The 27,326-nt window shown below is 29.9% G+C and overlaps 2 protein-coding genes across 8 annotated transcripts in view; one reads left to right on the top strand and one right to left on the bottom strand.

Moving 5' to 3' along the window:
* Nucleotides 1-4,618, top strand: part of LOC132936327 (ral GTPase-activating protein subunit alpha-1) — a 31,369-nt gene extending 26,751 nt beyond the window's left edge. For all 5 annotated transcript variants that reach the window (XM_061003034.1, XM_061003033.1, XM_061003032.1 and 2 more), the window contains one exon: nt 2,527-4,618. In XM_061003034.1, the coding sequence (XP_060859017.1) occupies nt 2,527-2,561 (35 nt within the window). In that variant the 3' untranslated portion in view covers nt 2,562-4,618. The remainder of the gene's footprint in view (nt 1-2,526) is intronic.
* A 2,265-nt stretch (nt 4,619-6,883) lies between these two features.
* Nucleotides 6,884-27,326, bottom strand: part of LOC132936328 (cytosolic purine 5'-nucleotidase) — a 42,430-nt gene continuing 21,987 nt past the window's right edge. For 2 of the 3 annotated variants that reach the window (XM_061003038.1, XM_061003037.1), the window contains exons 2-12: nt 27,077-27,150; nt 26,708-26,825; nt 24,197-24,292; nt 23,329-23,475; nt 22,054-22,147; nt 20,119-20,301; nt 19,851-20,025; nt 19,549-19,771; nt 18,382-18,619; nt 8,031-8,189; nt 6,884-7,184 (exon numbers count right to left, since the gene is read on the bottom strand). In XM_061003038.1, coding sequence (XP_060859021.1) covers nt 7,005-7,184; nt 8,031-8,189; nt 18,382-18,619; nt 19,549-19,771; nt 19,851-20,025; nt 20,119-20,301; nt 22,054-22,147; nt 23,329-23,475; nt 24,197-24,292; nt 26,708-26,825; nt 27,077-27,150 — 1,687 coding nt within the window. In that variant the 3' untranslated portion in view covers nt 6,884-7,004. The remainder of the gene's footprint in view (nt 7,185-8,030; nt 8,190-18,381; nt 18,620-19,548; nt 19,772-19,850; nt 20,026-20,118; nt 20,302-22,053; nt 22,148-23,328; nt 23,476-24,196; nt 24,293-26,707; nt 26,826-27,076; nt 27,151-27,326) is intronic. The other variant, XM_061003039.1, reaches the window with a different exon arrangement.

Here is a 27,326-nt window from a genome sequence, read left to right as displayed (position 1 = left end):
TTAATGTTTTTACAGCAATTAAAAAAAACACTTGCCAAGTCAGCAATCGGCATGTAAACTTTCTTGATTTTTAATTTTTAGAAATTTATTAACTGATATCACACCCAGCAGTATAACAATTTGAATCCAGAAAATTATCGGTGTGAACAGCCCCACAAAAAATCATTTTCATTTTCATTTAATGAGATAGATCTCCGAAACCGGAGAGCGGATTTCGTTGTTTGGGGTCTTGTTAGATTCACATTGGTTAGAAGAAGTGCAGTGAAGATTTTCAGAACTTTATCTTTAATAGTTAATTCACTACAGAACATTAAAAAAAATTAAAACCAATTTTATTGGGCGTTTTTTGATGTTTTTCAGCTTTACAGCTTTGTAGTAAACTAACGATTGGAGATAAAGTTCTAGAAATCTTCACTGCACTTCTCCTAGCCTATGTGAATCTATCAAGACCCCAAACAACAAAAACCGTTCTCCAGTTTCAAAAATCTACCTCGCTAAATAAAAATCTAGTGAAAAATAACCATTTTTTATCTGTGAAAAATTAAATAATTTTTTTTTAAATTTTAATTCCACATTTAGTATTTACTTGATAATCCCTTTTTAATGAGTTATCTGCCAACTTTCTAGCTATCATAGCTTAGGTGAAAAGTTAAAAATAGAAATGTTGGGACTGTTCACGTCAATGTTTTTATGGATTCAAGTGGTTATACCGCTTGGGTGTGATATCAAATATCTCTCATTAATTTTTATATTAATGCTAGCTAAATTATCCACCTACTCATTATTACTGAGTTATATTTTTATTATTTTCCTGTTTAACACAAATTCTTGAAGTTTTCAAAAATCAGACTTTTCATTCCAATTACCATACTTACTTGATTAAAAATCAAGAAAGTAAAACAATTACTAAATAGTATCTACTGACTAGTAACTAGACTCTAGACTCTAGATAGTAAATACATACATTTTTTTTATGAGCGTTAGGAAATAAAAGTATGAAGCAATTGGATAATGATGATAATGTTTCCATTGAACTATTTTTATTATTTAGTTAATTAACATAGTATTAACCATAGAAACTTGAACGTTTCGCTTGACATAATTAATTTTCTATAGGAACACAATAAAATTTTCAAAATATTGAGACTAATCTCAACCTATTTATGGGGGTTTTCAATTTTCTAGTTTATTTTGGATATAAATTATTTTACTCATTCAAAAAAATCCAAAAAGGTTAGATAACAATTTAATACAAGGTTCCTTATCAGTTCTTATTATAGCAATTTAAGTACCTACAGTGAATCTTCTTGGTAAAATTTTTAAAATGCATAAGCAGTTTTTTTTATGTAGGTTTCTGCCATAAGAATTTGAAGTTCAAATTTCAACGCAATTGACTAAGTAGGTTACTTACCTACCTATTTAAACTTAAAATAACTATTTTCTTCCAACGATTTCAGTTATTTTTACGAAATTTAAAAATCAATAATCTTGAAACCTTTCTCTATTTCGTATACCTATTATAATTATCTATACACGATGACATTTTTAAAATACATTTAGATTCGTTTTAAGCTATTTATACCATTCTACAGTATTTACTTAGTTATTATAATTTATAGTTAATAACAATATTATAATAATGAATATTTTATGATTGTTTTGTGATGGTTCTGACAAAAACTAAGTTTAACCTACATATGTCATGCATTATAATAGTAAAATAGAAAAATAAATTACCTTTCAATATAAATATATATTATAAAATATACCTATAGGTACTAAAAATCAGATGGGCATAACGACCAGCTCAGCTTAAAATCGTTTTCGCATAGAATGCGGTTCAACATTGAAATCAAATTTAACACTTCCAATACTAGTGACCTCGCCTTGAGGTACACTCAAAATCTATACCCTACAACAGTGAAAGTATTCTGATTCTCTCTTCGTGTAACTTCAGTAGACAGTAGTGTTGGGTAAAACAATTATATTATTAACCAATAGCTATTAATTATTATAGGTAGTTTATAAGGATTTATCTATAAAACTAAAAATTCATGAAGTTCATTTAGTAAATACTCAAGAATTTTCAATTACAACGATTAAGATGATGTAATATTGATGTTAAAATAATTAATACATTTTGACTACTAAAAAATGAATTAGTGAAATTAATCGTACACTATGTATACTATTATGTTTCAAAATGCAATCATTATTTATGATTAATTTTACTATACATTTTTTTTCCAAATAGGTACTTGTTATATTTTGACATCAATATTGTTACATCGTCTTAATCCTTAAGCATTGAAAAATGCAATGCGTTTATGTTTATCGAAATTCATAAATATTTAATTATATAGATAAAATCCGTAAAGACATATTTACAGCATTATTTTTCCCAACACTACAGAACATTCCTAGTCCATCCGCATCTCATCCGTCCTGCCGAATCATCGGCTTTTCGTATTGCATAATATCGTCTATAACTGACATTCGTTTATAATATTATTGTTAACGTTACAGTTGATGCGGATATGCAAACCGTCCGCCTGCAGTGAAGAAAGCACTCACCAACACCGCCTGCACTTCTGCCGTCCATACACAATATTATAATATATAATAGTACCTTTATATATATGCCATATGAAAGTGTCTGTTCGATCCGTCGCCGCCGGAAGAAGAGATCGCCGACCGGAAATCATCCACGGTTACTTCCGGGCGGCTGCTGATTGCGGGAGCAGCCCGCGCTTTGGCGGTCGTCGTCGAATATTGTACGAAATGCGTTCAAGAAAACGACCGCGGAAGGCGATCGAGCGGTACACGTCGTGCGCCAAAGTACAAAATAATTCACAAACACAGTTTCCACAGTCCTATCCACTCCCGACTATTTTCGCACCACATATTATTATACTAATAAGTTACCTACTATTTTCATTTTTACTTTCGACTACACGACCGTTCTCTCATAATTATTATTATTATTATTTTAACTATTTCTATAATTATTATTATTTCTACCGATCCGTCCTGTGTGTACTTAAGCCGTTGTTTTATTTATATCTACTCTCGGAAATCTAGACTGACTCTGTTCTATTCCGCATATAATATGCGCCCCAACTATACCTACCTACTAAATACTATGTGCTATATTATATAATATGTATGTATGTGTTACAATTGTAACACGACAATATACCTTAATATCTGCGTTTTGTTTTTTCGACACGTGTCGTGCATGTCACCAGGAGGTACGTTTCTACTATTACACGAAATAATATTAATTAACACCTGTTAGATGTGCCCCCTCCCCGGCCCCCTCGTCATATACGACTCTATGTACGACGCTATCGGGTCGTGTTTATAATATTTACAAACGCATGATAATATGATATATTATACATTATATTAGGTATAAAGTTTTAAACGGTTTGTGGTATTTGATAATATTATGATCGAATCGGCATTATCTTTAACTATATGCAAAATATATTATATTTTTTTTATCCTCGACAAACCCCGCGCGCGCGGTAGTCGATCAGTCAGAATTCTTTTCTTTTTTTATTCGTTTATAATATGTACCTAACGACTCCTTATTTTATTGTTTCAAATTATTATTATAAAATAATATTATTGTTATTATTATTATTACATGACAACGTGCGTGCGCCTCAACATTTTACACGTTTATTATTGTGTTAATAAATGTATAATATTATAATTTTTTTATAATATGTACGACGTTGAGTCTGATGACAAACACTGTTGGTTCAACGTCGCTCCGTGTCCAAATAACAACAATAATGATAATAACAATAACAATAATAGTAACAACACGTCCTTTCTGTATTATTTTGTTTTAGTCGCTACTACGCGATATCGTATTAATTATGTCATTACTAGCCACTAGGTATTAAAATATTGTTTGTTTATAATTTTTATTTCACGTTTTATTTCGATCTCGTATTTTCCCATATTAAACTTAAGTCGATTCCATTCAACGGATAATCCCTACTGTGCAGTAATGCCAACGGTACAATAATTGTTATAGTTTGAGTATAATATTCTTTATAATATAATGAGCACTAAAATACTTTCATCAAATATGATATTATGTTTAGGTACTTTTTAACACGTTTTATACTCTACGTCTTATGTATATTATATTATAATATTTGAATGTAACTCGTAGGTATGTTTAATTTTTTCCAATTTTTAATCTGTGATTTTTTCTCTAGTTATTTTTATTTATTTATTAATTTATTATTATTATTATGTATTATTATTTTAATTTTTTTCTGTCTAACTCTTAACCATTATACGCATTAAGTCAAACACACTTTTCGGTACGCTTGTCGCGCACAGTATTAACGCTACCTACACAAATGACGAGTGTACCACTACCACACCAGTACCTACCTACTTTCCTATCCAAACATCTTTAATAATAGCAAATAATATATCATATTATAAATTATAATGTAATGTCAACGCGATGACCGCACTCGTCGTCATCGTCTTGACAAAAGGGTTAATATAGTTAAATCATTTTATTTTTTAAATAAGTAATAATATGTAATAAAAATTATTGTTTATTAAAAAAAAAAAATTATATATATATTCACTTATCTTATTTTATTTCATTATAATATAATATGACAAATTTTGTTTTCTAGCTCACTTCGAATAATGATACAAAAAGAACAATAAATCACACATAAACGATACCTATATAATATAATATATAAAGTACGACATATCGATTAAACGAGTTGATTGTAAAACATAATAAGTAATTAAATATATTATATGGCGTAAAAAACAAAAAAACGAAAAACAAAAATAACCTATACACGGAAGTTTGTTAAACGCATAATATATAATAATCAAAATAAGTAATAACTAATAATATTGTTGGACAACTAAGGAAAAAAAATTGTTTAAGCGGCGGAGCTCAGTGAAAAACTTTAGTATATGTCGAGTGATTCCGACAGTTTATCTGTGTTAGTCAGCCGAAATACGCATTGGATTTGAACTGCGACTTCTTCAATAATCTTTATACCTTACACGACATATTATTTTATTAGAACATTTCAAATTTTTAGTCCCGTCGGCATGCAGTGGCTTGAATGGCAGGGAGGGGGGCATGATTTAAAATTGCAACACCCATTTTAAATACAATTTTTAAGTAGGCCTAACGATAATTAATATTTTTTTTTTTTTAATTAATTTTGACTCGACAACTATATGAAGGCTCTAATATCAAAATTTACCGTATGACAGCCATTTCAAATTTAATCATTAATACTATTTTTTTTTTTTTTTAAAGTTGAAAATCAAACGATTATTTACATTTCACAACATCTATACGTCATATATTATTATATATTATTTAATATTTAACTTATATTAATATTATTAAATATATTTTGTTGTGCCTAACAACTAATAATTGTAATATCAAGTCCACACATAGTAAAATAGTAAACATAAACCTTGTCCCGTCTGCGTGGTCTTGTTGTGTTTGTGTGGACAACGGATTATATATTTTAATAAAATATGTAATAATAATAAAGAACTGTATTTTTAAGTAATATAAAAAAATATTTAAAAATACATATTAATGGATACTTAAGTAAACATTAATAGTTAATACTAAAATAATTACCAAATTATAAAAACTAATTTAAAAATGCCGTTAAATAAAAACAAAATTAATTCATAATATTAAGTTTTAAATGTTTTATTAATGGTTGAATGTTGATATTAGAACCATGAAGTCGATGAGTATATTAAAAAAAAAAAATGTACACTGGCATTCCCGAAAATATGGTCGAAAACGAATATTTAATACATTTGTTACTATAATAACATTATATTTGAAAAAACAAGTTAATAAAAAATACAAGTTTTAATGTAGACGTACCGAAAGGGTTGCCAATTTGTGATATTCCTATAAATATGTGTTCAGTAACTATTTAGTCTAAAAGTCTAAAAAAAACTCACTGTTCGAATCCGACCCAGAAATTAGGAAAGGCAATTTCTAATAATCGGCGAACACGTACCTAAAATATAATATTACATAATATATTTATGTTCAAAAATTCATCTTGGACGCGAGACAGATACGTTATTCACTGAGTCGCCGCTTATATAATAATCACATAATAATATAATATTTATCTTTCTTTTATATATACAACCTACGTCAGCCGATACTGAAGACTTGACCTGTATATTGGGTAGGTCAAGTCTTATAGACGATTAAACCTATACAACATATTATTATTTATTACATATATATACTATTAATAATTATTAACAATCTCTCAACGGTCGTTAAAAGTGGTAACAAACAATTTATTGGATTTATTCTTCTATAACGCCTTCTTCCCCTTGAACCCATCGGTTATTTAACAAAATATACTATATCTGGGCGGTATTCGATAAATTCCGAAAAGTCTGAAGCCGTATAGGAACCGATCGGCTACACCGGACTTGTCTGATTTTACGCGCCAACATTAAAGGTATAAATAGGTAATGATTGCTAAACGACGACCTCCTCCCTCTAAAAAAACGGTTTTCCGACGGCACTCGTTTATTTTTCACCGGCATAATAATATGGGTAAATCTTGTGCAGTTGTGCGATACGCCGTCACAGGTTCGCAGAGTAACGTTACCAATGTATTTTATAATACCGGCGGTAATAATGGACTTGGACGACACCAAAAGTTTGCGAAAAACCGTTTTCACAGTCGGCACGACGACGACGTTAATATCGTCATAATTATGCGTAGCTGGTACCTACTCATATCGTTTAAATTCTTATTAGGTACTATATACGTGAAAATTGTGCGCAAAATTGATCGTAAAAATAATAATATTAACGATATAGAACCAATATAATTGTGAACAAATAGAAATATAGTCTGTAATTAATATAAATGGTGTTGGTTGAAACGCGATTGGGGAGAAAAAAAAATGTGCAAATAAAATAATATAGTTTATAAGATAATATAATAGTTATTGTTATCGTCGTCTTGGTCGGTTATTTTTTGGTCGCGAGCACTTCCTCTTCGTCCGAACAGTCTTCGTCGTGTGTGTGCGTCACTGACGACGGCACTTGGGTGCTGAACGTGTTTGTGCCCTGCAGCATCTGAGTCTGTGATCGGGAAAACACGAATCTTCAATAAAAAACAATAATAATAATCACATCAACGTGTGAAGCGGGAGGGAAGGACATGCACCTACACAAGTGGAGTGGCGCCCTGCTCGATCGATCCCACCAAACAAAAAAAGTTTTGTCCCCGAAAAAAGATCACATAATATTCGATATTATACTGCGTAAATTGTAGATCGACTATTTTTGAAACGTACGTAAATTGGGTCCAGGGAGGGTTTAGAAAAAAAACAAGCACATTGATACACCGATAATTAGAAAAGTAAGGGAACGAAAGGTGGACAAATGATGGAAAAAGATACATGTAATCATATTTATATATATATGTAAATGAAATAATGGAAAACAAACAAAATTACTCGTTTAGACATATGCAGAAATCATCCTACAAATGTTCACCCGTTACTTGATTACTAATTTTTAATAATACATTTTTCAATCATAAGCAATATAAACAGCAAAACCAATATTAATAAAATTAGCCATTAGGTTATTCCTAAGTCTGAAAAATGGAAGGAAAATATTGATTTTTTAAAAATATCCCGGGCGTAATATACGTTGGTATAAGTAAAAATAATATTGGCCATAATTTACATGTTAAATACTATAAATATACCTGGATCTCAATTTACGTGAGTATGTATAAAATATAGCTGGGCTGCAATTTATGTATACATGAAAAAATTAAAATTTTCAGCTACCCGGCGGAACTGAAGGGTTTCGATTGCTGGATTTTTTTAAAGGGTTTTTAGGGGTGTTTGGGGATAATTTGGGTGAAAAGGCCTAGCCCTGCAGGTCACGCTCATGATAGGGGGAGGCGGGAAAACCCCGTAAAAGATTCCGAACTCGCCTCGTCCACAGTCGTAGTCGCAGCGGCATTTTTACTGGCATTTAGCACCGTTTCGCTAACGGACTTCAACGTCGCCGCCGCCGATGCCGCCGCAGCCGCGCTGTCTTCTTTGCTCAGTCTCTGTTCGTGTTCGTGTGCCACAGTGGACTCGTGCGGCATCTGCAAGCACATAAGAAAAATATAGATTGAAGGCGTAAGATAATATTTTATAAGCACGCAAAAAATAAAATTCGTGATTTGTGACCCATCGTCGTATTTCTATAACTCATAAGTGTATATTAGGTATAATATCCATTTAGTGAAATTTTTTTTTTTACGAACCGGGTGTCGACGAATTATCTGGATAGTGAAGAATATAGGTACAATTTTTACAAAATATAGACGATTATTTTTCCACATTTCATGGACCCAATTAGGTATTTGTTTTGGACATTTTATGGAATAATGTACAGGTTTTACTTTTTACACATTATCTACCTGTATGGATAAATTATTATCGAATTTTTATCACGACACGATAGTGTCCATATCTTCTAAACAATCTAAACTTATTTCAGTGCATACCTAGTGCATAACAGTAGAACTGTGTTAATACCTCCACGTCGTAATTATTTTTAAAATTGTTTAGTTATTTATAGACGTTATTATTGTGATTTATTCAAATTGTGTGACATAATATTATATAGGTACCGATACGTATACACCACGATTATTACATTTTTATTTAATACATACTATACATACATATATAATAAATTATAATATGTTACGTAATAGAAGGGCGCATGGGTTTTTTGATTAACAAAATATAATTTTAGTATTGAAGCGCTGCTCTAAAGAGTAAAGAGCGATGACCGTTATTTTCTAATTGATAGGTAAGTACTACTGAATATATTGATTTGTTTGCAACATCTGCAGAAATGTAATTTACTATATAGGTAGGTAGTAGGTATAATAACTATAGGGTTCGGGACACATAAAATATACACATATAAAATTGTTCATAAAATGGTTTAAAATCTGCAGCTGAAGTTATAGGGGAACAAATGGAAGAAAACAGCATATTTATAGGAGCTATATAGTAAGATAGCTAGGTAATAATAATTGTTAAAAATGCTTAAGTTTGAGTAGATGGACGAATATAAATTTTTGTAAAATATAATGAAATAAAATATATATAAAAATACGCAGTTTTAACATGTTTGTATTAAATTTCACCATTTCACAAATCAAATGTATAGTTTACCTGAAATATTCTACAACAATCACAAAAAACAAAATACAATACAAGTACCAAACCCTAATAAGTAATTTTTATTTTTATTTTTATACGTAAAAAATATTTTATTTACGGGCAATTAGTAGTGACCCATATGTTTGTTTTAACTATAAAGCTAATAAATAATAATAATGTTATCAAAATGTTAATAAATATTAATATTTAATAATAATATTTACAACTTATATTTAATGTTTTATTGAATAATATTATCTTTAGTATTTAATAATAATATTTACAACTAATATTTAATGTTTTATTGAATAATATTATCTTTAGTATTTAATAATAATATTTACAACTTATATTTTTTTTTTTTTTTTTTTAAATAAAATTTATTTACAATCTATATTTAATATAATACAATAAGTAAATTTGAGTAATAGAATTTTTGACGTGAGTTCACATGATAAGAGAAAAATATCCATTGATATTACTCTTCAGCAACTTATATTTAATGTTTAATTTGAATAATATAACCTTTTTTAAGTTTTCTCGTTTTTAAGTATTTATAATTGTTAATACCTACCTACTATAAGACTTTTAAGATTTTATTTAAAATTCAGGCGCTTTTCTATAATAAATTTTGCTACATTCAATACATAAAAATGTACTTAAATTTTCTTGTTTTCCATAATGGAGCAACTAAATCCACGTCGTAATTATATGCATAGATGCAATGCGCAATATGTGAGACGAGAGCACGACCGTGAATCCGATTGAAATGACTGTCATAATTTATTATGCAATATTATATTTATGTTATTATTTTAAGCTTAATCAGTGGCGACGCGGCGCATAACATTTTTACTGTAAACCCCATGGGGAACTACAACTTGTCTAAACTAAATTCTTTGAAAATTTTAAAGAATTTAGTTTTTTTTAATTAAAATGACAAATGACAATACCGCAAGGCTGTCCATTTTTTGTTGAAAAATTATTTGACATTACCCCCCCCCCCCCCCCCTCATAATATAAGTGTTATCAGAAGTTTTAATAAATATACATTATACAAATTAATATACAATACTGAAAGGAATATTGTTAAGAAAATCGAAATCTTTAGAATAACTTAAAATTGTTTAACATTTTCGTCAATTAAATAAAAAAAAATTAATCGAGCCTACATCTAAATTCCAAGCTGTGCGCTATAGTAGTTGTAAAAATTTGAAAAACAGTTTTTTGGGCGGGGGGGGGGGGACTGACACTAAATTAACACTGCGGAATTCCGGTATTATTATTTTAAAGTATAAGATACCTATATATAATAATAGTTTTCATCTATAATGTGAGTATCACCATCCGAACGATATAAAACACAATAACACATATATTTGTATTTTTGTATTGGCCATTATTGTACGCCACGGGTACATTACACTAGCACCACAACCTTAACTAATTTCTTCGAATTTGGTTCCATACTTTAGTAACCGATTGGTAACCATTCGTAACCGAAAATTTGGAATTCGTAATTTAAACCAAGTACCAGGAAAACCGTTTTTCCCAACTGGGTGCTAGCGTAACGTTACACCAGCAACCAGCACATTGAAATATTCTACTTAGAAAGTTCAAAACCAAACTAGGTTTTAGTAACCGATTAGTAACCATTAGTAACCGAAAATTTGGAATTCGTAACCTAAACCAAGTACCAGGAAAACCGTTTTTCCCAACTGGGTGCTAGCGTAACGTTACATCAGCAACCAACACATTAAAATATTATACTTAGGAAGTTCAAAACCAAACTAGGGTTTAGTAACCGATTAGTAACCATTAGTAACCGAAAATTTGGAATTCGTAACCTAAACCAAGTACCAGGAAAACCGTTTTTCCCAACCGGGTGCTGATAATATAATCCTTAATATACTCTTTGAATATATTTTTATCAAGTATATACAAGCATATCCTTGATCAAAAGTATTTTGGATAGTTTTTTTAACATGAATATAGAAAAAAAATATTTTTTATTTTTTTCATAATTTTAAATTAGTATATTTTTATATTTTAATTTTCTTACTGAATATAAAACAAAAATATATAAATAAATGTTGTAAAAAAACTATTTAATTTTAAAAAGGAAAAAAATTAATTAATATTTTATAATTATTTATTTTTAAGTCCTTAACTATTTATGTTGATATAAATACTATTTATTTATTCATGTGATAAAAATTATAATAAATTAAGATAAGATCTTTATTTTGTTTCAAACTATGGAAATTAAATTCATTTTCCAATAGTTTATGTGGTGGTGCCTTAGCGTAACGCACTTAATTAGTGCTGTTAAAGAATATTTTATTTTAATGAAACAAGTTATTTGTTTTAGTAGAATGCAAGTTTATGTGTGTCGAAAATATACTTAAATAATGTAGTTTGCTAATTATTTTTTGATTTTTCTATTTACTTTTTACTTTTTAACGATTTTCTTAAAAAGACATAATAATCCTATTCACTTTTTGTACTATCAACTAAAAATGTATCAAGTAAATAACACAATTATCTATTTCGTATTAAAAACAAAATCATTCCTTGCTTTGCTTTAAATTTAAAATATATTTGTTAATATAGTTTTTGTTTTAATTAGATACCTTAGTTGTTATTTTTATAAGATCTTATTGTAATTACTATAGAAAAACTTTTGTTCTAAAATCAAGTATTAACCAAGCCATATAATAAATACCTTTATTTGTAAGTTATCTATATGAAATAAAAAATCATAATAAGTAGTGCTCTACACTTTGCCACTGTAAAAATATAAATAACAATAAAAAATAAAGTTATTACCTTCTGTTTAAGTAAAAATTAAATTAAGATAAAATAATGTATTGTGTTAAATTGTGAAAATTAGAACTAACTTAACTTGTTTCATTAAAATTAAATATTCTTTAGTAGCACTTGATTAGTGCGTTAAGCTAAGGCACCACCACATAAACTATTGGAAAAGAAATTTAAATTCCACGGTTTGAAAAAAAATAAAGATCTTATCTTTATTTATTATAATTTTTATCACATAAATAAATAAATAGTATTTATATAAATATAAATAGTTAAGGACTTCAAAATAAATAATTATAAAATATTAATTAATTAATTTTTTTCCTTTTTAAAATTAAATATTTTTTAAATCAATTTTTTTATTGAATAAAAAATAAAAAATATCTTTATCTATCTATATATATAAAACTGAAATCAAGCAAAAGAGGAAATCTTTGTTACGGTTTGGCTTCGAAACTTCTTATCCAATTGTCATGCAGTTTTTATTAAATGAAAGAGGATATCACGGGGCAGGTTTTAGGCATAAATAAAGTCCGATAATGTTAGTCAATAATTAGTTATCTAAACATATAAAATCCAAATACCACTGACTCACTGATCGCTGTATCTCAAAAACTACTCAACGTACGGACTTGAAATTTGGAATAGAGGTTCTTCTCATATTTTCACCGTGCAATTAGAAAGGATTTTCAAAAATGTTGCGTTTTAGTGGAATAATTAACGATTATAATTATTCACTGCCAATACGTGTTAAAATATCTCTCGTAAATCTCAAAATTCCTGTTTGAGGACCTACCGGGGGTGATCACTTCCCTTTTTAAATTAGCCTATGACACTCACAAAGAATGTGGCTTTGTATTGGTGAAAGAATTTTCGAAATCGGTTCAGTAGTTTCGAAGTTTATCCCGAACATACAAACAAACGCTATCATTTTATAGTATAGATAAAAATGAATATTTGTGTGTAGATTAGACCTCTGGGAAGAAGATAGGCTAATTTAAAAAGTGTTAAATTTGTTTTTTTTATTCATCGGATTTTAGTACGGTTGCATTAGGCTTTTGTATTAATTGATCATATTAATCCTCCGAAGGTTTAAATGACAAACTTTGTACAATTTTGATACTTTAGAGTTAAATCATACTTACGTACTAACAGCATGGGGTCCGCGATCTACCGCAGGTAGATTGCCTACCTGATATAATATACTGCTGCGAATCAGAATTATTATTCCGGGCAACAGAAAAGTTAAGATACATTTTGAACACCGTACACCGAATATTAAATAACGAATTGAACAAAGTTTGAGTAATATAGAGTTGGTACATTTGACGGGCAACGAAGTACCAGCGGGATCAGCTAGTGCTTGTATATACTTGATAAAAATATATTCAAAGAGTATATTAAGGATTAAATATCAGCACCCAGTTGGGAAAAACGGTTTTCCTGGTACTTGGTTTAGGTTACGAATTCCAAATTTTCGGTTACGATTGGTTACTAATCGGTTACTAAAACCTAGTTTGGTTTTGAACTTCCTAAGTAGAATATTTCAATGTGCGGGTGCTGGTGTAACGTTACGCCATTACCCGGTTAGAAAAAACGGTTTTCCTGGTACTTGGTTTAGGTTCCGAATTCAAAATTTTCTGTTACGAATGGTTACTAATCGGTTACTAAAGTATGGAACCAAATTTGAAGAAAACAGTTTAGGTTGTGGTGCTAGTGTAACGGATCTGTACGCCACCAGTACTAACGTACTAACCACTGTTATACTGTATTTATAACCACATGAAATAGCTACAAACTAGCATACTCATCTATTTTACACAATACATATTTACGCACGTGCGTACAATTTATAGTATTTCACGCCAACAACATACGTAGGTTTATAATATATCAGGTTTATGATATATATTAAAGGAATTATATCATAAATCTTAGAGATTTATTCACACTTGTTGGCTTTGGTTTTCGTGAATTTGATACAAAAAAAATCAAAATGACGCGTTACTATTATATTATTATTTAGGTAAAAATAGTGTGAGATATGTAGTAGAATTGAACCATTAAATATTAGGTTAGATGGCCACGACGTAATTATTTAGTTTTTAAAATTGTTCGTGGAACAACAATTGACTGCATATTAGCTACATTTCCAGTCCGATAGTTATATTATTTTTTTCTACCAAGTGAATAAATGTTAAAATTCAACATTTCATTACCTAAATATAAGCACACAAAAATACGTTTTTAATTAATGCAAATTAAGTTCATGTATAGTTTCTTCAAAAATGTGTGTCATAAGTACATATTACATTCTCTAATAAGTTCTATCAATAATGACGAATACGTTATTCAGCAAAAAAAAATATTTTTGATAAATTGTCATCTTTTATTACACAGCTGTAAAGAAAATGGTTTCTCGTTTTATAATTTTTAAATCGTATCGAATGATTGAGAATAAATCTTCAGATAAAACTATTGTTTATTTTGACTTACCTACTATTAGGTATTATTTAATTTCAAATTACATTAAATTAAAAAAAATAATGTACCTATCTTTATGGATTGGCGATTTTGAGTAATTTATTATATTGTTATTGGCTTAAACTAAAAGAAAATGCGCAGTACTATAAATAGGTAGGCAGGTCATAATTACCACCTACGCGGATGTATTATATTGTACTTTAAAAATTCCAATTAGCTAACTTATTATTTTATGATGATTTTAGATATTTAGATACATTATATTATTATTAATTCGTTATCTGAACAGCATTAAAACGTAAAATATAATAATATGATATAGGTACGTATATAACTATTACTGTTAATTCTACTGGCCTTTTACCTTTAATTTTTTTCTTTGTTGTGGTTTTAAATAATAATGAACAAATAGCGATTATTTAATTTATGCATAGTACCAATAAAAGATAACCTATTCGATCAACCAACAATTCGGCGTAGGTAGGTACTTTTAAAAATCACATAATACAAAACGATTTAATTTTTATTAATTCAAAAATATTAACATCACAAAACCATGTATTTTTACCTATATTATAATTTATAACTATTTCAATCAATATTGTAATTATTATACAACGTTTGTTGTATAATCTTCAACAACAATTGAACGTTTTTGTAGGGAATTTGTGCACGGCTCACAGTGCCACGTACGTGTTCCCAACTCCCCATCCAAATAAATCTCGAAAATTTCTATCCAAATATTTTGTACATCATTTGTAGAATTTGTATGACCATTTTTGGAATTCGTACGACACCAATATTCGAACAATATCGGGAATACAGAAGGGGGGCTGGAGACACATGTCTCCAGACCCCCTAATATTAATAATTAAGTATTTATACATTTTATACTGCAATATTCAAGAAATCAATTAGTATGAATTTGTATGACCATTTTTGGAATTTGTATGTGACCCCCTCCCGAGCAATAATCGAAAAACCAATTTTCCCATGTCCCCTTGCCCCTCCTATTTGGAATATTCTACTTTTTCCTACGCGAAATAATTAAACGCCATTTGTATGAATTTGTTTGATCATTTCTGGAATTTGTATACGACCTTCCCTCTCGTAATTGTATGAACCCATATTAAAAGGTATTGTTATACAATTTTTACAATTTTACTTTGTCTTGTTTAAAACTTTTACTAGGATTTTTATGAATAATAATAAGAAAATAGTCTTATTACATTTATAAAATATTGTTTCAGATGGTGTACAACAGCAGTTCACACGTGACCAACGTTCGTGAAGTTGGCACCCCCACTTTGAGATATCGACTTCAAACCAACGCCAATATTTTGCAACTGATTTTGCTATACAAATGGCGTTTAATTATTTCGCGTAGGAAATAGTAGAATATTCCAAATAGGAGGGGCAGGACAGGGGGACATGGGAAAATTGGTTTTTCGATTAGAAAATTTAAAAATTAGAAAATTGCCTCACACAGTCACACTGCAATACGCTACAAATTTATTTTAATTTATTTTATTTAATAAACTACCTATCATTATTATAATTTTCATATAATTTGATCCTGGCTGTATACATTAGTACATTACTATACTATAAATTATAATAGACAGGAAGTAATATAAATGGCCCAATTCACGTGTATGACAAGGGGACGGCATTGGCCATAAACTTACCGGCTTACTCATACTGTGATGGTATCCAACACAGTTTACGCAGTAAATCTAACAATATAACACACAACCAGAAATCGCTGAACATCATAACACAATTTATTTTCTCGACACTTCCGACCGGCCCAACAGTGATCTCTGTGCACGCGGGCAGTGCCTTTTGTTTTACTAGATTATGTTTTTATGTATGCGCACGGGTTTATGGGAATTTGTGAATAAAATAATAACTGAACTTTGCACCAAGTGGGCAGTGGATGGATTTTTAAATGGTTCATGACGAACTAAGAGTAAAATTGAAGTGTAAACCAGGATGTCGAAACAATGCTTATAACGTGGCTCCAAAACAAATAAAATCAAAATAATGGAGCCCATTAACTCCGAACCTTATTAACAATTCTTCTCTACTCATTATTCTATTAATGGGATGACATTTTAAAATGTCGTCTATAGTAATAATAGTAACTAACTCCACGTCTTGCAGCAGTAGTTATAGTTAAGATAATTCCCCGTGATTATTATGAATACGTGTTTTTCTATACTAATAATATTATAAAGAGGAAAGATTTGATTGTCTGTATTGAATAGGCTCCAAAACCACTGAATCGATTTAAATTAAATTTGCTACATAGATAGTTAGACACTGAGAAAAAACATAGGCAACTTTTTAATACTAAAAAAGGGCTATAAGGGGCTGTAAAGGGCTATATACTGGTTCAAATTAAAAAATTATTTTTTTTGTTGAATAGTCCATTCATTGAAGAAGACTATAGGCTATATAACATCACGCTACGATCAATTAATAGGAGTGCTCAAACAGGGATTTTGAGATTTACGATGGAAATATTTGTTTATAAATGGTTGCTATTGGTTATAAGAGAAATAATTAATAGAAATAGTATTTATTTATTATTGGTTGCTATTGGTTAATCGGGCAGATCAGGTACAAGCATGCATCAAATCGAATTTTCACACATTGCCCACCAGAGTGGCTGAGTTGCACTTACTGCAGTGAGTTACACCAAAAAAGAGTTGAACAATCACAATTTTTTTAAGAGTTGTCATTTTTTACGGGCCACAAAGTGCGTAGGATCAGCTATAGCCTATATTATATATAAATTAATGTTTGTGTGCAGATCTCTGGAAAGAAGATAGGCTAATTTAAAAAGGGTTAAATTTGGTTTTTTTATCCGTCGGAATTTAGTACGGTTAGGTTAGGTTAGGATTATGTATTAATTGATTACATTAATCCACCGTATTATATCAAAATAAACTTGTTATAACTTTGATACTTAAGAGTTAAATCATACACTTACGTACAAACCGCACTGAGTCCGCGAACTAGGTACCGCAGGTAGATTACCTACCTGATAATATACTGCTGCGAATCAGAATTTTTATTCCAGGCAACAGAAAAGTTAAGATACATTTTGAACACCGTACACCGAATATTAAATAACGAATTGAACAAAGTTTGAGTCATATAGAGTTGGTACATTTAACGGGCAACGAAGTGTACAGGATCAGCTAGTTATATATATATATTTAATCAATAAAGATTTACTTAAATATTAATTAAGTAAATAGAAATAAATCAACACGGTTTGAAACTATAATAATATGATAATTGAAGTTCAACGGATGAAATGATTAGTGTTTATTAATTTAATGCTCAATAAGTATAGATATAAGTTTATAATAAGTCAGAATGGTCAGATAATATTTACTAAGATTATAGGTAATTTATATTTACTATTGCGTGTAATTGTCAAGTTCGCCACACACAAAACAAAATAATATTTATTCGTCTTCATAACGTACACTTTTACGTTTTGGTTGATATAACTAAACGTTCATAATGTTTTTGTGCATATTGTTTACAAGGTTTTACACACGAATGCCTGAATAGTTTAAGTGTTTAGTTTAAAATATGATAACGAGCTACGTGCGATTATCAAAAAATATTTATCAATAAAATTTAAGTACCTATACTTAAAAAAAAAATCGTACGTAAATAGGCAAATACGACGAAATTTAAAATAGAAACATAATATTGGATATAGGTAATGTTAAATACCTACATAGTGTTCTATATTATAACATAGTGTTAAAATAAAACGTTTTTACTTACCAGCATAGCCGGTGCTCGGAACATATAGGAAAATGGATAGTATATTAGATTTAAAAACGTCGCTGCGTACAAGTCTGCATACCGCGTGACCTGCGACGAGAAGAAGGTTTGCCTGGACCCCGATCGGAAAAGACTACCCATCATTCCGTACGATAAGTCCATTTTGTGGGTAACGTCGCGCATCGCCATTCTCAGTTTTGAAATATCTGGTTTTTCGTTGGTACTGCTGTCTAAATTTCTATAATCGAAAACAAAAAAAAAATCCATACGTCATGACGCGATATTAAACACTTAACATATCAAATATATTAGTTTTTATTTCTTATTTTAAGACATCAACTGCATTGTTATATTAGCCTGTTTTACTGTAGGGAGGTACGGTTGGTTCAGAACACGCGTGTATGTGTGGCGAGGATTTGTCACCAAAACCAAACCCTGGTGATCACCCATCCGGGAACCAGCGACACCGGCTGATGCTTACCTCAGAACACATTAGTGATTGAGGCCAACCACCGCACCACACCAGACCACCAAATATATTAGTATTATGTAAGTACGAGAGAATTTATGTTAGGTACATCGTGACCGTATTATATATTATATCTAATCTGGGATTTTAACGACATTTTTTTTTATACCAGACCAAAACCTGACATAAAGTATACACAGAAATAATTTTAAAAAACATGTGAGAATTATAAACAATTTAATAAAAATTGATTATTTAAATAATTAGAATATTTTTCAAATTTGTTTTTAAAATTATTTACATATCGACGATCAACATTCAAAACAATCTGTTTCCCTCGCAATCAATTAAACAGCGATAAATGTGCCTGCGATTAATTCATCGAGGTCCAGGGTCAATAATAATTGTTCACAATTCCAACTCAACGACCATTCACTTATCAGTCAGGCCGTCGTTTTACTCGATAACTTCCTCTCGTCATATATTTTATTAGTGAGTTTAAAGTTATCATTATTATAACATTTTTGTAGTTATATATTTAAATTAATTAATTTGCCCTAATAGTTTTAGTGCTGTTTTAAATCACTAACAATGAACCAACCAAAATAAATGTTCTTAGAATGTTTGAAAAATAAATTTTAAGCTCGATAAATATTCACGATAATATATGTATATACTGTTGCATTCAGTTAACTCACTTGTACATGTTTCCAAGAGCTATATCGAAATTTTGCAGTTCTGCAAATAGCTGACATTTGTCTGTCCACACGTGCAGCTCTTGAACCAACTCGGGAACGACTAAAAACGTTCTCCAACCACGTATCTTCTTTGACTTGAGAATGTCTCCAAATATATGATCTCCCACATACAGAACGTCTTTTCCTTTTGCGCCAATGAGCTTGGTGAAAATGTCGCAAGAACCTTTCCGTCGAGCGAGATACAATACAATATAAATAAGTATACCATTTACCAATTAGTAATGCGTGTCAGTAAAATTTACCTCCCGAATATACTTGGCCTTTTAGCAGAGGCCCAATGTGCGTGCCCATTTTCAGAGCTCCGGTTTTAGTGTCCACTTGTCGCAGGATCGTGCCTTCGCTGAAAAACAACGGTTTTCTGGCATCTACCACCACTATGTCGAAATACGATTGCCAGTCTCTGTGTGGCTCGCTGGGCTACATCCAGTGAAAAAATATTGTTGTTATATTATTATTTTTGTGTTACATTGTCGACGGACGACAATAGTTACTACGAACCGAACGACTTACCGAAGCACCGTGCGGGTAATCGAACAAATACGTCATGATCATGTTGGTGAACCAGTAATCACTGTTGGTCAACAGAAACACCTTGGCACCACTTTGCCGGATCCTAGCCAAGAACATGGGCAGCCTCGCGTCTTTGTTGACGTAATCTGATAAGTTTTGGATAGTTCTCTCTTTCAAATCACCCTATATAATTAAATATAACCGCATACGACGAAATAATCAAAATACAATATTGAATATATTTTGGTAGATATATAGCATAAACTACTTATTTTAAAGCAATCTATAACCTAATACGTGGCATAGGTGGTGTAATTGATTATTAATACTAGTGTTCATAATCAATGGTTAATGGTTATAGATAGTGGCTAGGTTAAATATAAGACACAACAGTAGATGATGACAAATTGTGCCGAAAACGCTAAAAACAAATATGTTTGCGTATACCATATTGATAATAGGAATAATAGTCTTACAAACATACCTAATTAGTTTTTCAATCTATCGACGATTATACAATTTGGACTTTTGTAGAAAATTTATGAAATATTCAAATTAATAATAATATTAATATTTTTTATTCGTGATGAAATTCAATGTAAGTTAACAGTAAGTTTTTAGTTTTTACCAAACAAATTTCGTTTTTGCAACTATTATTCATTCAATCATGCAACAATCATTAAAATAATGGTCGAAGACAATTTAACGTGGCGTTTAAAAGCAACCATTTTAGCGCATAGACATTTGAACGACAAAAATAAAATTTGTATTTTCATAAATTATAGCATGGTGTATTTTTAAGATTTTTTCATTGTGTCATACTTAAAAACAATAGGTTGTAGAATAATATATGACAATCATATTTTGGCTTGCTATCATACAATTCCTTAAAAACTTTAATTGAAAACGAGATAGCTGACAACAGTAAAATAACACATAAATATAATTTAAATTTTTAGGTAGGTACTTTGATAAAAGTGACTAGTGAGTGATGAGACATTAACCTGGGGATCTAATATATTTCTGGCCGACAGCAGACCAGATAAAAATATAATTTAAATTTTTGATAGATCTGGCAATCGAATTGCTGTCGGAACATTTGCCAGATGATTTATACCCATTATTAGATTGGTTTGAAAATAATTAAAACTGGCAGGGGACGGTTAATAGAATAGAAGCGGACATTAAGTTGCGTTATTTTCTTCCAACATTCGGAACGTTCACGAGCTAGTTTTAAATAGAAAAATCGTACAAATAACTATGTAAAATTCGTCAAGAGACTTAATAATTAATATAAAGAAAACAATGTTTGTGGTGATTTATGTTATTCCGTTTTGCCTTCAACGTGTACTTGGAAGGGGGTGTGATTTATATTATAATTATCAGGAAGCCGGAAATAATCTACCTAGAAAATTAATTATTAAATAAGAACTTTGATGTAAATAAAAGATTATAAAAATCCAAAATATAAATGATAGCCAACAACATATTATTTCACGAGCATACCTCGCTATATTAAATCAAATTTATATTTTACTTTATTATATTTGGTCAATGGTTGGTTATACTATAAACTAAAATTATAATTATTCATTTTTATGCAGTTCAAATTATTTATATTTTTATGCTATTTTTGAAGTCCAAATGTCCTAGTATCTAAAGATCGGATGCAATTGTCCATTTGCATATACATGCCACATACACCTCCTGTATTAAATAATAAATATCTCAATGGGGACGGTTAGGTTTACCTACTGTCAGTTCACAATTGATCTGTACGTTTTGGAAGGACGGGCTAAGGACATCACCTAACCCGACCGTTAATTTATATGTATATATTTTTTTTAAACACAGACGTGGTAAAATGATCTCCTGAAACTTGGGGTTAAGTGTAATACTATAATAGTATTATTATAATATGTGCGTATATATTACATGTATGTGCATCCAGTCCACGGCGTTCCTCACGTCTTGGAATATAGAGTTGAACGACATCAGCAAATCACCACTGCGTACTCCGGTTTTTTCCCTGGGTAACACAAACGATAACATAGTATTATACTACTTTGTGTAAAATATATTTTACAGAAACAAAACGGTCCGAATTTGGATGTGGTCAAGTAAATATTTTTAATGAACCGACTTAATTATGATGGATAATAATATAATTATATTAATATATCATATGTATAAGCTGTGGCGCCCAAATGCCTACTATGAATCTTGAGTGTATTAAATACGTACTAATAATAACTAATAGAACCTGATGGTAAATTTTATGGGATATTGTCCAATTTAAACATAGGTACCTACTATAATATCAAGTAAACGGAAAGCACGCATTAGTGTAGTTATATTTATTTTTCATGTTTAAATAAAACGACATGATTCCTTTGGAAATTACTTTTTTTTACAGAGTTTTAAGTCATTATAACCAAGTTTTTATATACGGATGCAATTTTACGCAATGCCAGTAAATGACAAATTGCAGGTGCTGAAAAGTGAAAATGTTCATAAAATAGAATTTTATAATAACAGTATATTTAGTCATGATATGATTTTCGAAAAATACCTTGGTTCTTTTTGAGCCATTTATAGACATTTAAAATGTTTAACCTTTACCAGTTTTTATCAAATTATGTTGATACATTTTTTTCAGTCAAAAAGCTTGAAAATATAATACAATAGGTTCCTCATAAGTTGTAGGTACTCGAAATACTTTGAAATAATCGAAAATACACGGGTACAATTTTTTATATTAACGTTTGAAATTTAAATGTTGTCAAAATTCGTTGAAATCACAAAAATTTGCATGTTGTTTTGTAGTTAAAAATTAATCAATTTTAAATTTTAATAACATGAGCTTGATATTTTAATACAAAATGTCTTATACATTTTTTCACTAGAATTTAAAAATGAAGTTTAGTTTAAATACTATACCGGATTTTGAGGTCCAATTTTTTACGACAATGGATATTAAAACGTATAATAGCGATAGTATGTTAGCCTGTGGTAAAACTGAAAATCTATAAGGTAAAATGACACTATAGCCCGCTTAGTTAAATATCTGAGGGGGCAGTTGCCCCCCCCCCCCAACAGATTACGCCCATGTATATAAATTATATGATATAACTACTAACATTTTATATAATACATATTAAATATTTTATGTACGTAAATAAGTAGTATGGGTGACATTATAAAACAAACCTCGAGTAGTTTGGCGAAGTAGTAAAATAGTTTATCAGACAGGCCAACAAATACGTTTCTGGCAAATTGAACAGTGTGTTGAGCACGTAGACGCGGGACTCGTCAAGGACCAGGAATTTGTTGGGATACAACTCGTACACCTGAGAACTAATGGTAAAAAACACAAGTTGGTATAATACTTTAATGCGTTTAGGACATTTAATGTGTAAAAACTGACGTATATTCAGATGTTACTTATATAGATAACACACTATCACTGTGTAAGCAAATACTGCAAACTTCACAAATAAATGTGTAACTGATGATTCTTTTAACAGTAAACACTCATTATTTCGAATAGCATTAATTTTTTACATAATTTTAAGTCATTATAATCATTACAAAACACTTTTAAAAGAAAATCATTTCTTAAGTTTTTATTTTTTTGAACGACAACATACAGTTAATTATTATAAAGCACAATATTTTTCTGAGAATTTTGATGTACAGCAATCGAATTTTGAACCATTAACTAATTATAGTTATATAAATACTTATATTTAGTTATAAATATTTTAAGTATGGATCATGGATCTACTGTAGTAGACAAACGATTATGCGAGGTACCCATTCGGTATTCACCCATGTGTCACTTTACTCCACTCATTAAAAGTTGACAACACATAATTAGCTTCTATTTGTAAATCTGATTTTTATACATCAAAAATTTGCTTCAAAAATTATAATGACAAAAAATAGAAAAAAAGTATAATATATATAAAAAATATATATATATAAAATTTTTATTTTCAAAAACGTTAATAATTATTGAAAATGTGAGATAATGAATGTTTACTATTAAAAGAGTCATCCTGTATATATCACTCACTGTTTTAAAAACTCGAAACCTTGTACGCAGACGAGTATGTTACCGTAAGAATCCACTTTGAGCAGAGTGCCGTACAAAGAATCGAACCACAAGCCCCTGGAAAAAATAATTCGTTTTGATATGCTTTGAAAAAAATTAATACCTAAATAAAATAAAAATTTGTTTAACTCTTCAAATCCGCCTTCTGCCTGTATACACTTTAAAAATGACGTAACGAAACGTATTGGAACATATAATATAGTTGAAAGTTTTTTATTGAACGAAAATTTATATTATATTTACAGTCTGTATTTACATGTTATACAATAAGTAAATTTGTTGAGATTTGATTGACGGGAGGAGTGCCGTCACTATGGGTGAACATAATATAGTTAATGGAGTTTATAGTTTATTTATAATTATAGTTCTACTTTTAAAATATGAACTTTTACAACATAAATCGATACAAATAAATAAATATACCTAAATCTATAAACTTCAAATTATATTATATGTAAAACTTTTCAGTTTTTTTTTGTTTTTGAAATATATTATTATGTGACCAAAGTGAGAAATACAATATACATATAAATATTTAAATTATACATGGATTAATTTAATATTGTATAGATTGGAAATGTTGTACACAACTTTAAAACTACTAATAAAAATAAAAATATTTTGATATTCATGAAGATGTCTCCTTATAAATGTCGGTGCCACATCGGTGCCAATATTTTATAACTTATTCAAAATTAAATTCTTATAATTGACAACCTAATTAAATAGACCGAGAGCGAAGCCATATGAATTTGGCCCCTTACTTATTAAAACATTTATTACGGTATAAACGCTTTTTTTGTTGCAAATAGCTGCAAATAAGTATTAAAATATTGACAACATCTGCAGTTCGGAGCCGATGCGACCATTTGTCCTCCCTCCCAACCACCCATGAGCTACTAGTTGTTTGTGACAAAAGTAGTAAGTTACATATTAGTATGTTCCGCAATTATAGTTGCATATTTAGTTGAAACATCAGTTAAAAAAATAAACACCGATTTAGAGATAAGACAAGTTGAGCACATTTGGACATAGGGACATTGTGATGTTGGAAATCCATTTATAAGAACATTAATTGCGACAAAAATATGAGGTTGCAAATTATAAAAATTTGACGCTGATTTGGAATTGACTTGATGACTTGAGGGGGGGGCAGGGAGACAACTTCACGGAAGTAAGTTGTCAGTTTTCAAAATGTTATTTTTGAAATGCTGGTGCTTGAATATATGGTAGGTTAAATATCTTAGCGTCATTATAACAAACAAGTAGGTATTTAACAAGTTTTAGTGAACCATTACTAAATGAATACATTTTTATGTAACTCGGTGTCTCGGTATAAATGGTATAATGTTACTATACTATACTACCTACTGTTGTAACTTAAAATTAGTTGTTTGTTAAGGATTATCAACTTATTCCAAACTTTTGGTAACATTTTGGGCCTGTGGATATAATATATAGTATATATATTGATTCATGTGACATTATAATATATACTAATGGCATGTACAAAATAGTAAAATCAGTTGCATCGCGTGAAACTTGGTGGCCCTAGGGAGATGGATGGCCCCTTAAACACAGAAATTAAATGATTAAATAGTGATCTAATAGTGTAAAATAATAGAAGCTAATAAAAAAATATTTTAAGTAATATAATAATATAGGTATTATTATACCTACTTATAATTATAAATGTATTTAAAACAATATATCATTGTACCTCCCAACCTATACTTAAAATTAACTTTTCGATCCGTCATTCGAATAAAAAATAAATAGTTTCTCAGTTTTTTTTATGTCATGATAAAAGTACCGTGGTTCCTCAACTTGGACATACCTGGGTGGGCTTAAATACGCCGCTGAGTATAATCTTGTTTAAATGTTACTAATTCAAACAACTGGAAATTATTTTAAACTATATATTTTGTATTATTGCATGTATAATTTAAAACGTTTTATTGATAAATAATTTAGAAATAACGTTGTACTTAATCCGTACAAATCAATTACTTATCAAAATCGTATAACAATGTTCAATTGTTAATGTTACAATCATTCAAATTATACAACAGTACCTAGTATTGAATTATTGTTACAGCATTAAGTCTAGTATGTAAACTATAGAGTATAGGTATAGATAAGAATATATGATTCAACTATTCAAGTACCTAAACTTATAACCTACCTACCTACAAAAAAAAAAAAAACACAACTTCAATACAAAACAAAATATAGTATACCAACATTTGCGGACTTAATGAGCATGTTAAGTTTCAAAGTCATTCTTTGCATAAGTAATGATTTCAAAAATCACACTGTTCTCAAAAACTTGAATATTATAGGTATGCCTAAACTTGAAACGAACCACAAAGATCATACAAGTATACTACTCGTATACTACAGTACTACACCATAGAAATTTATAATAGATGGCCAAATAGGTTAGGTTATCCATGTAAAAAATGTACTTACCTCACCGGGAACGTGGGATCGTACTCGAACTGCAATATCTGAGTGGGATACCCGAGCGATACGAGCCTTTCGACGGCCAGTGCGAATCCCAGTCTCTCGTAGGCCGGTGACTTGTACTCTGCCAACACAATAATGATAACGGTAATGATAGTCTATAATTACACCGTTAGTAAAGACAATACATCCTGTCATAGGTCCGCGTCAAGATCGACGCTTATCGTATAACAAGGCGCCGAAATCGACAAAGCATAATATTATAATATTACTAATGTAAAGGTATTAGATATACCATAATAATATTATGGTTTATTATATTTATATATTATTATTATGTATACAGGCAATTAATGCCAAGTTACGATCGCGTACCGGCCAACGTATAGTCCATGTCGAATCCATAGAATTTGATGTTCTCCAGGTGCAGACTCCTGTTGACGAAAATTCTGGAATGAAAACGATTAATTGTTTGCATTAATGCGGGCGGTCTAGAAAACGGCCGGCGGCTGCATTTCATCGATAGCAAACGCCGTTCCGTGCGAAAAGTGTGATAAATCATTAATTACAATCGGTTGATTCGGGAGCTCGTCTAGCAGTATCGTATAGTACTATAGTGTATAAT

Source organism: Metopolophium dirhodum, chromosome 1, assembly GCF_019925205.1.
Source record: "Metopolophium dirhodum isolate CAU chromosome 1, ASM1992520v1, whole genome shotgun sequence".
NCBI classification, from domain to species: Eukaryota; Metazoa; Arthropoda; class Insecta; order Hemiptera; family Aphididae; genus Metopolophium; species Metopolophium dirhodum.
This window is presented reverse-complemented; position numbering and strand designations above follow the sequence as displayed.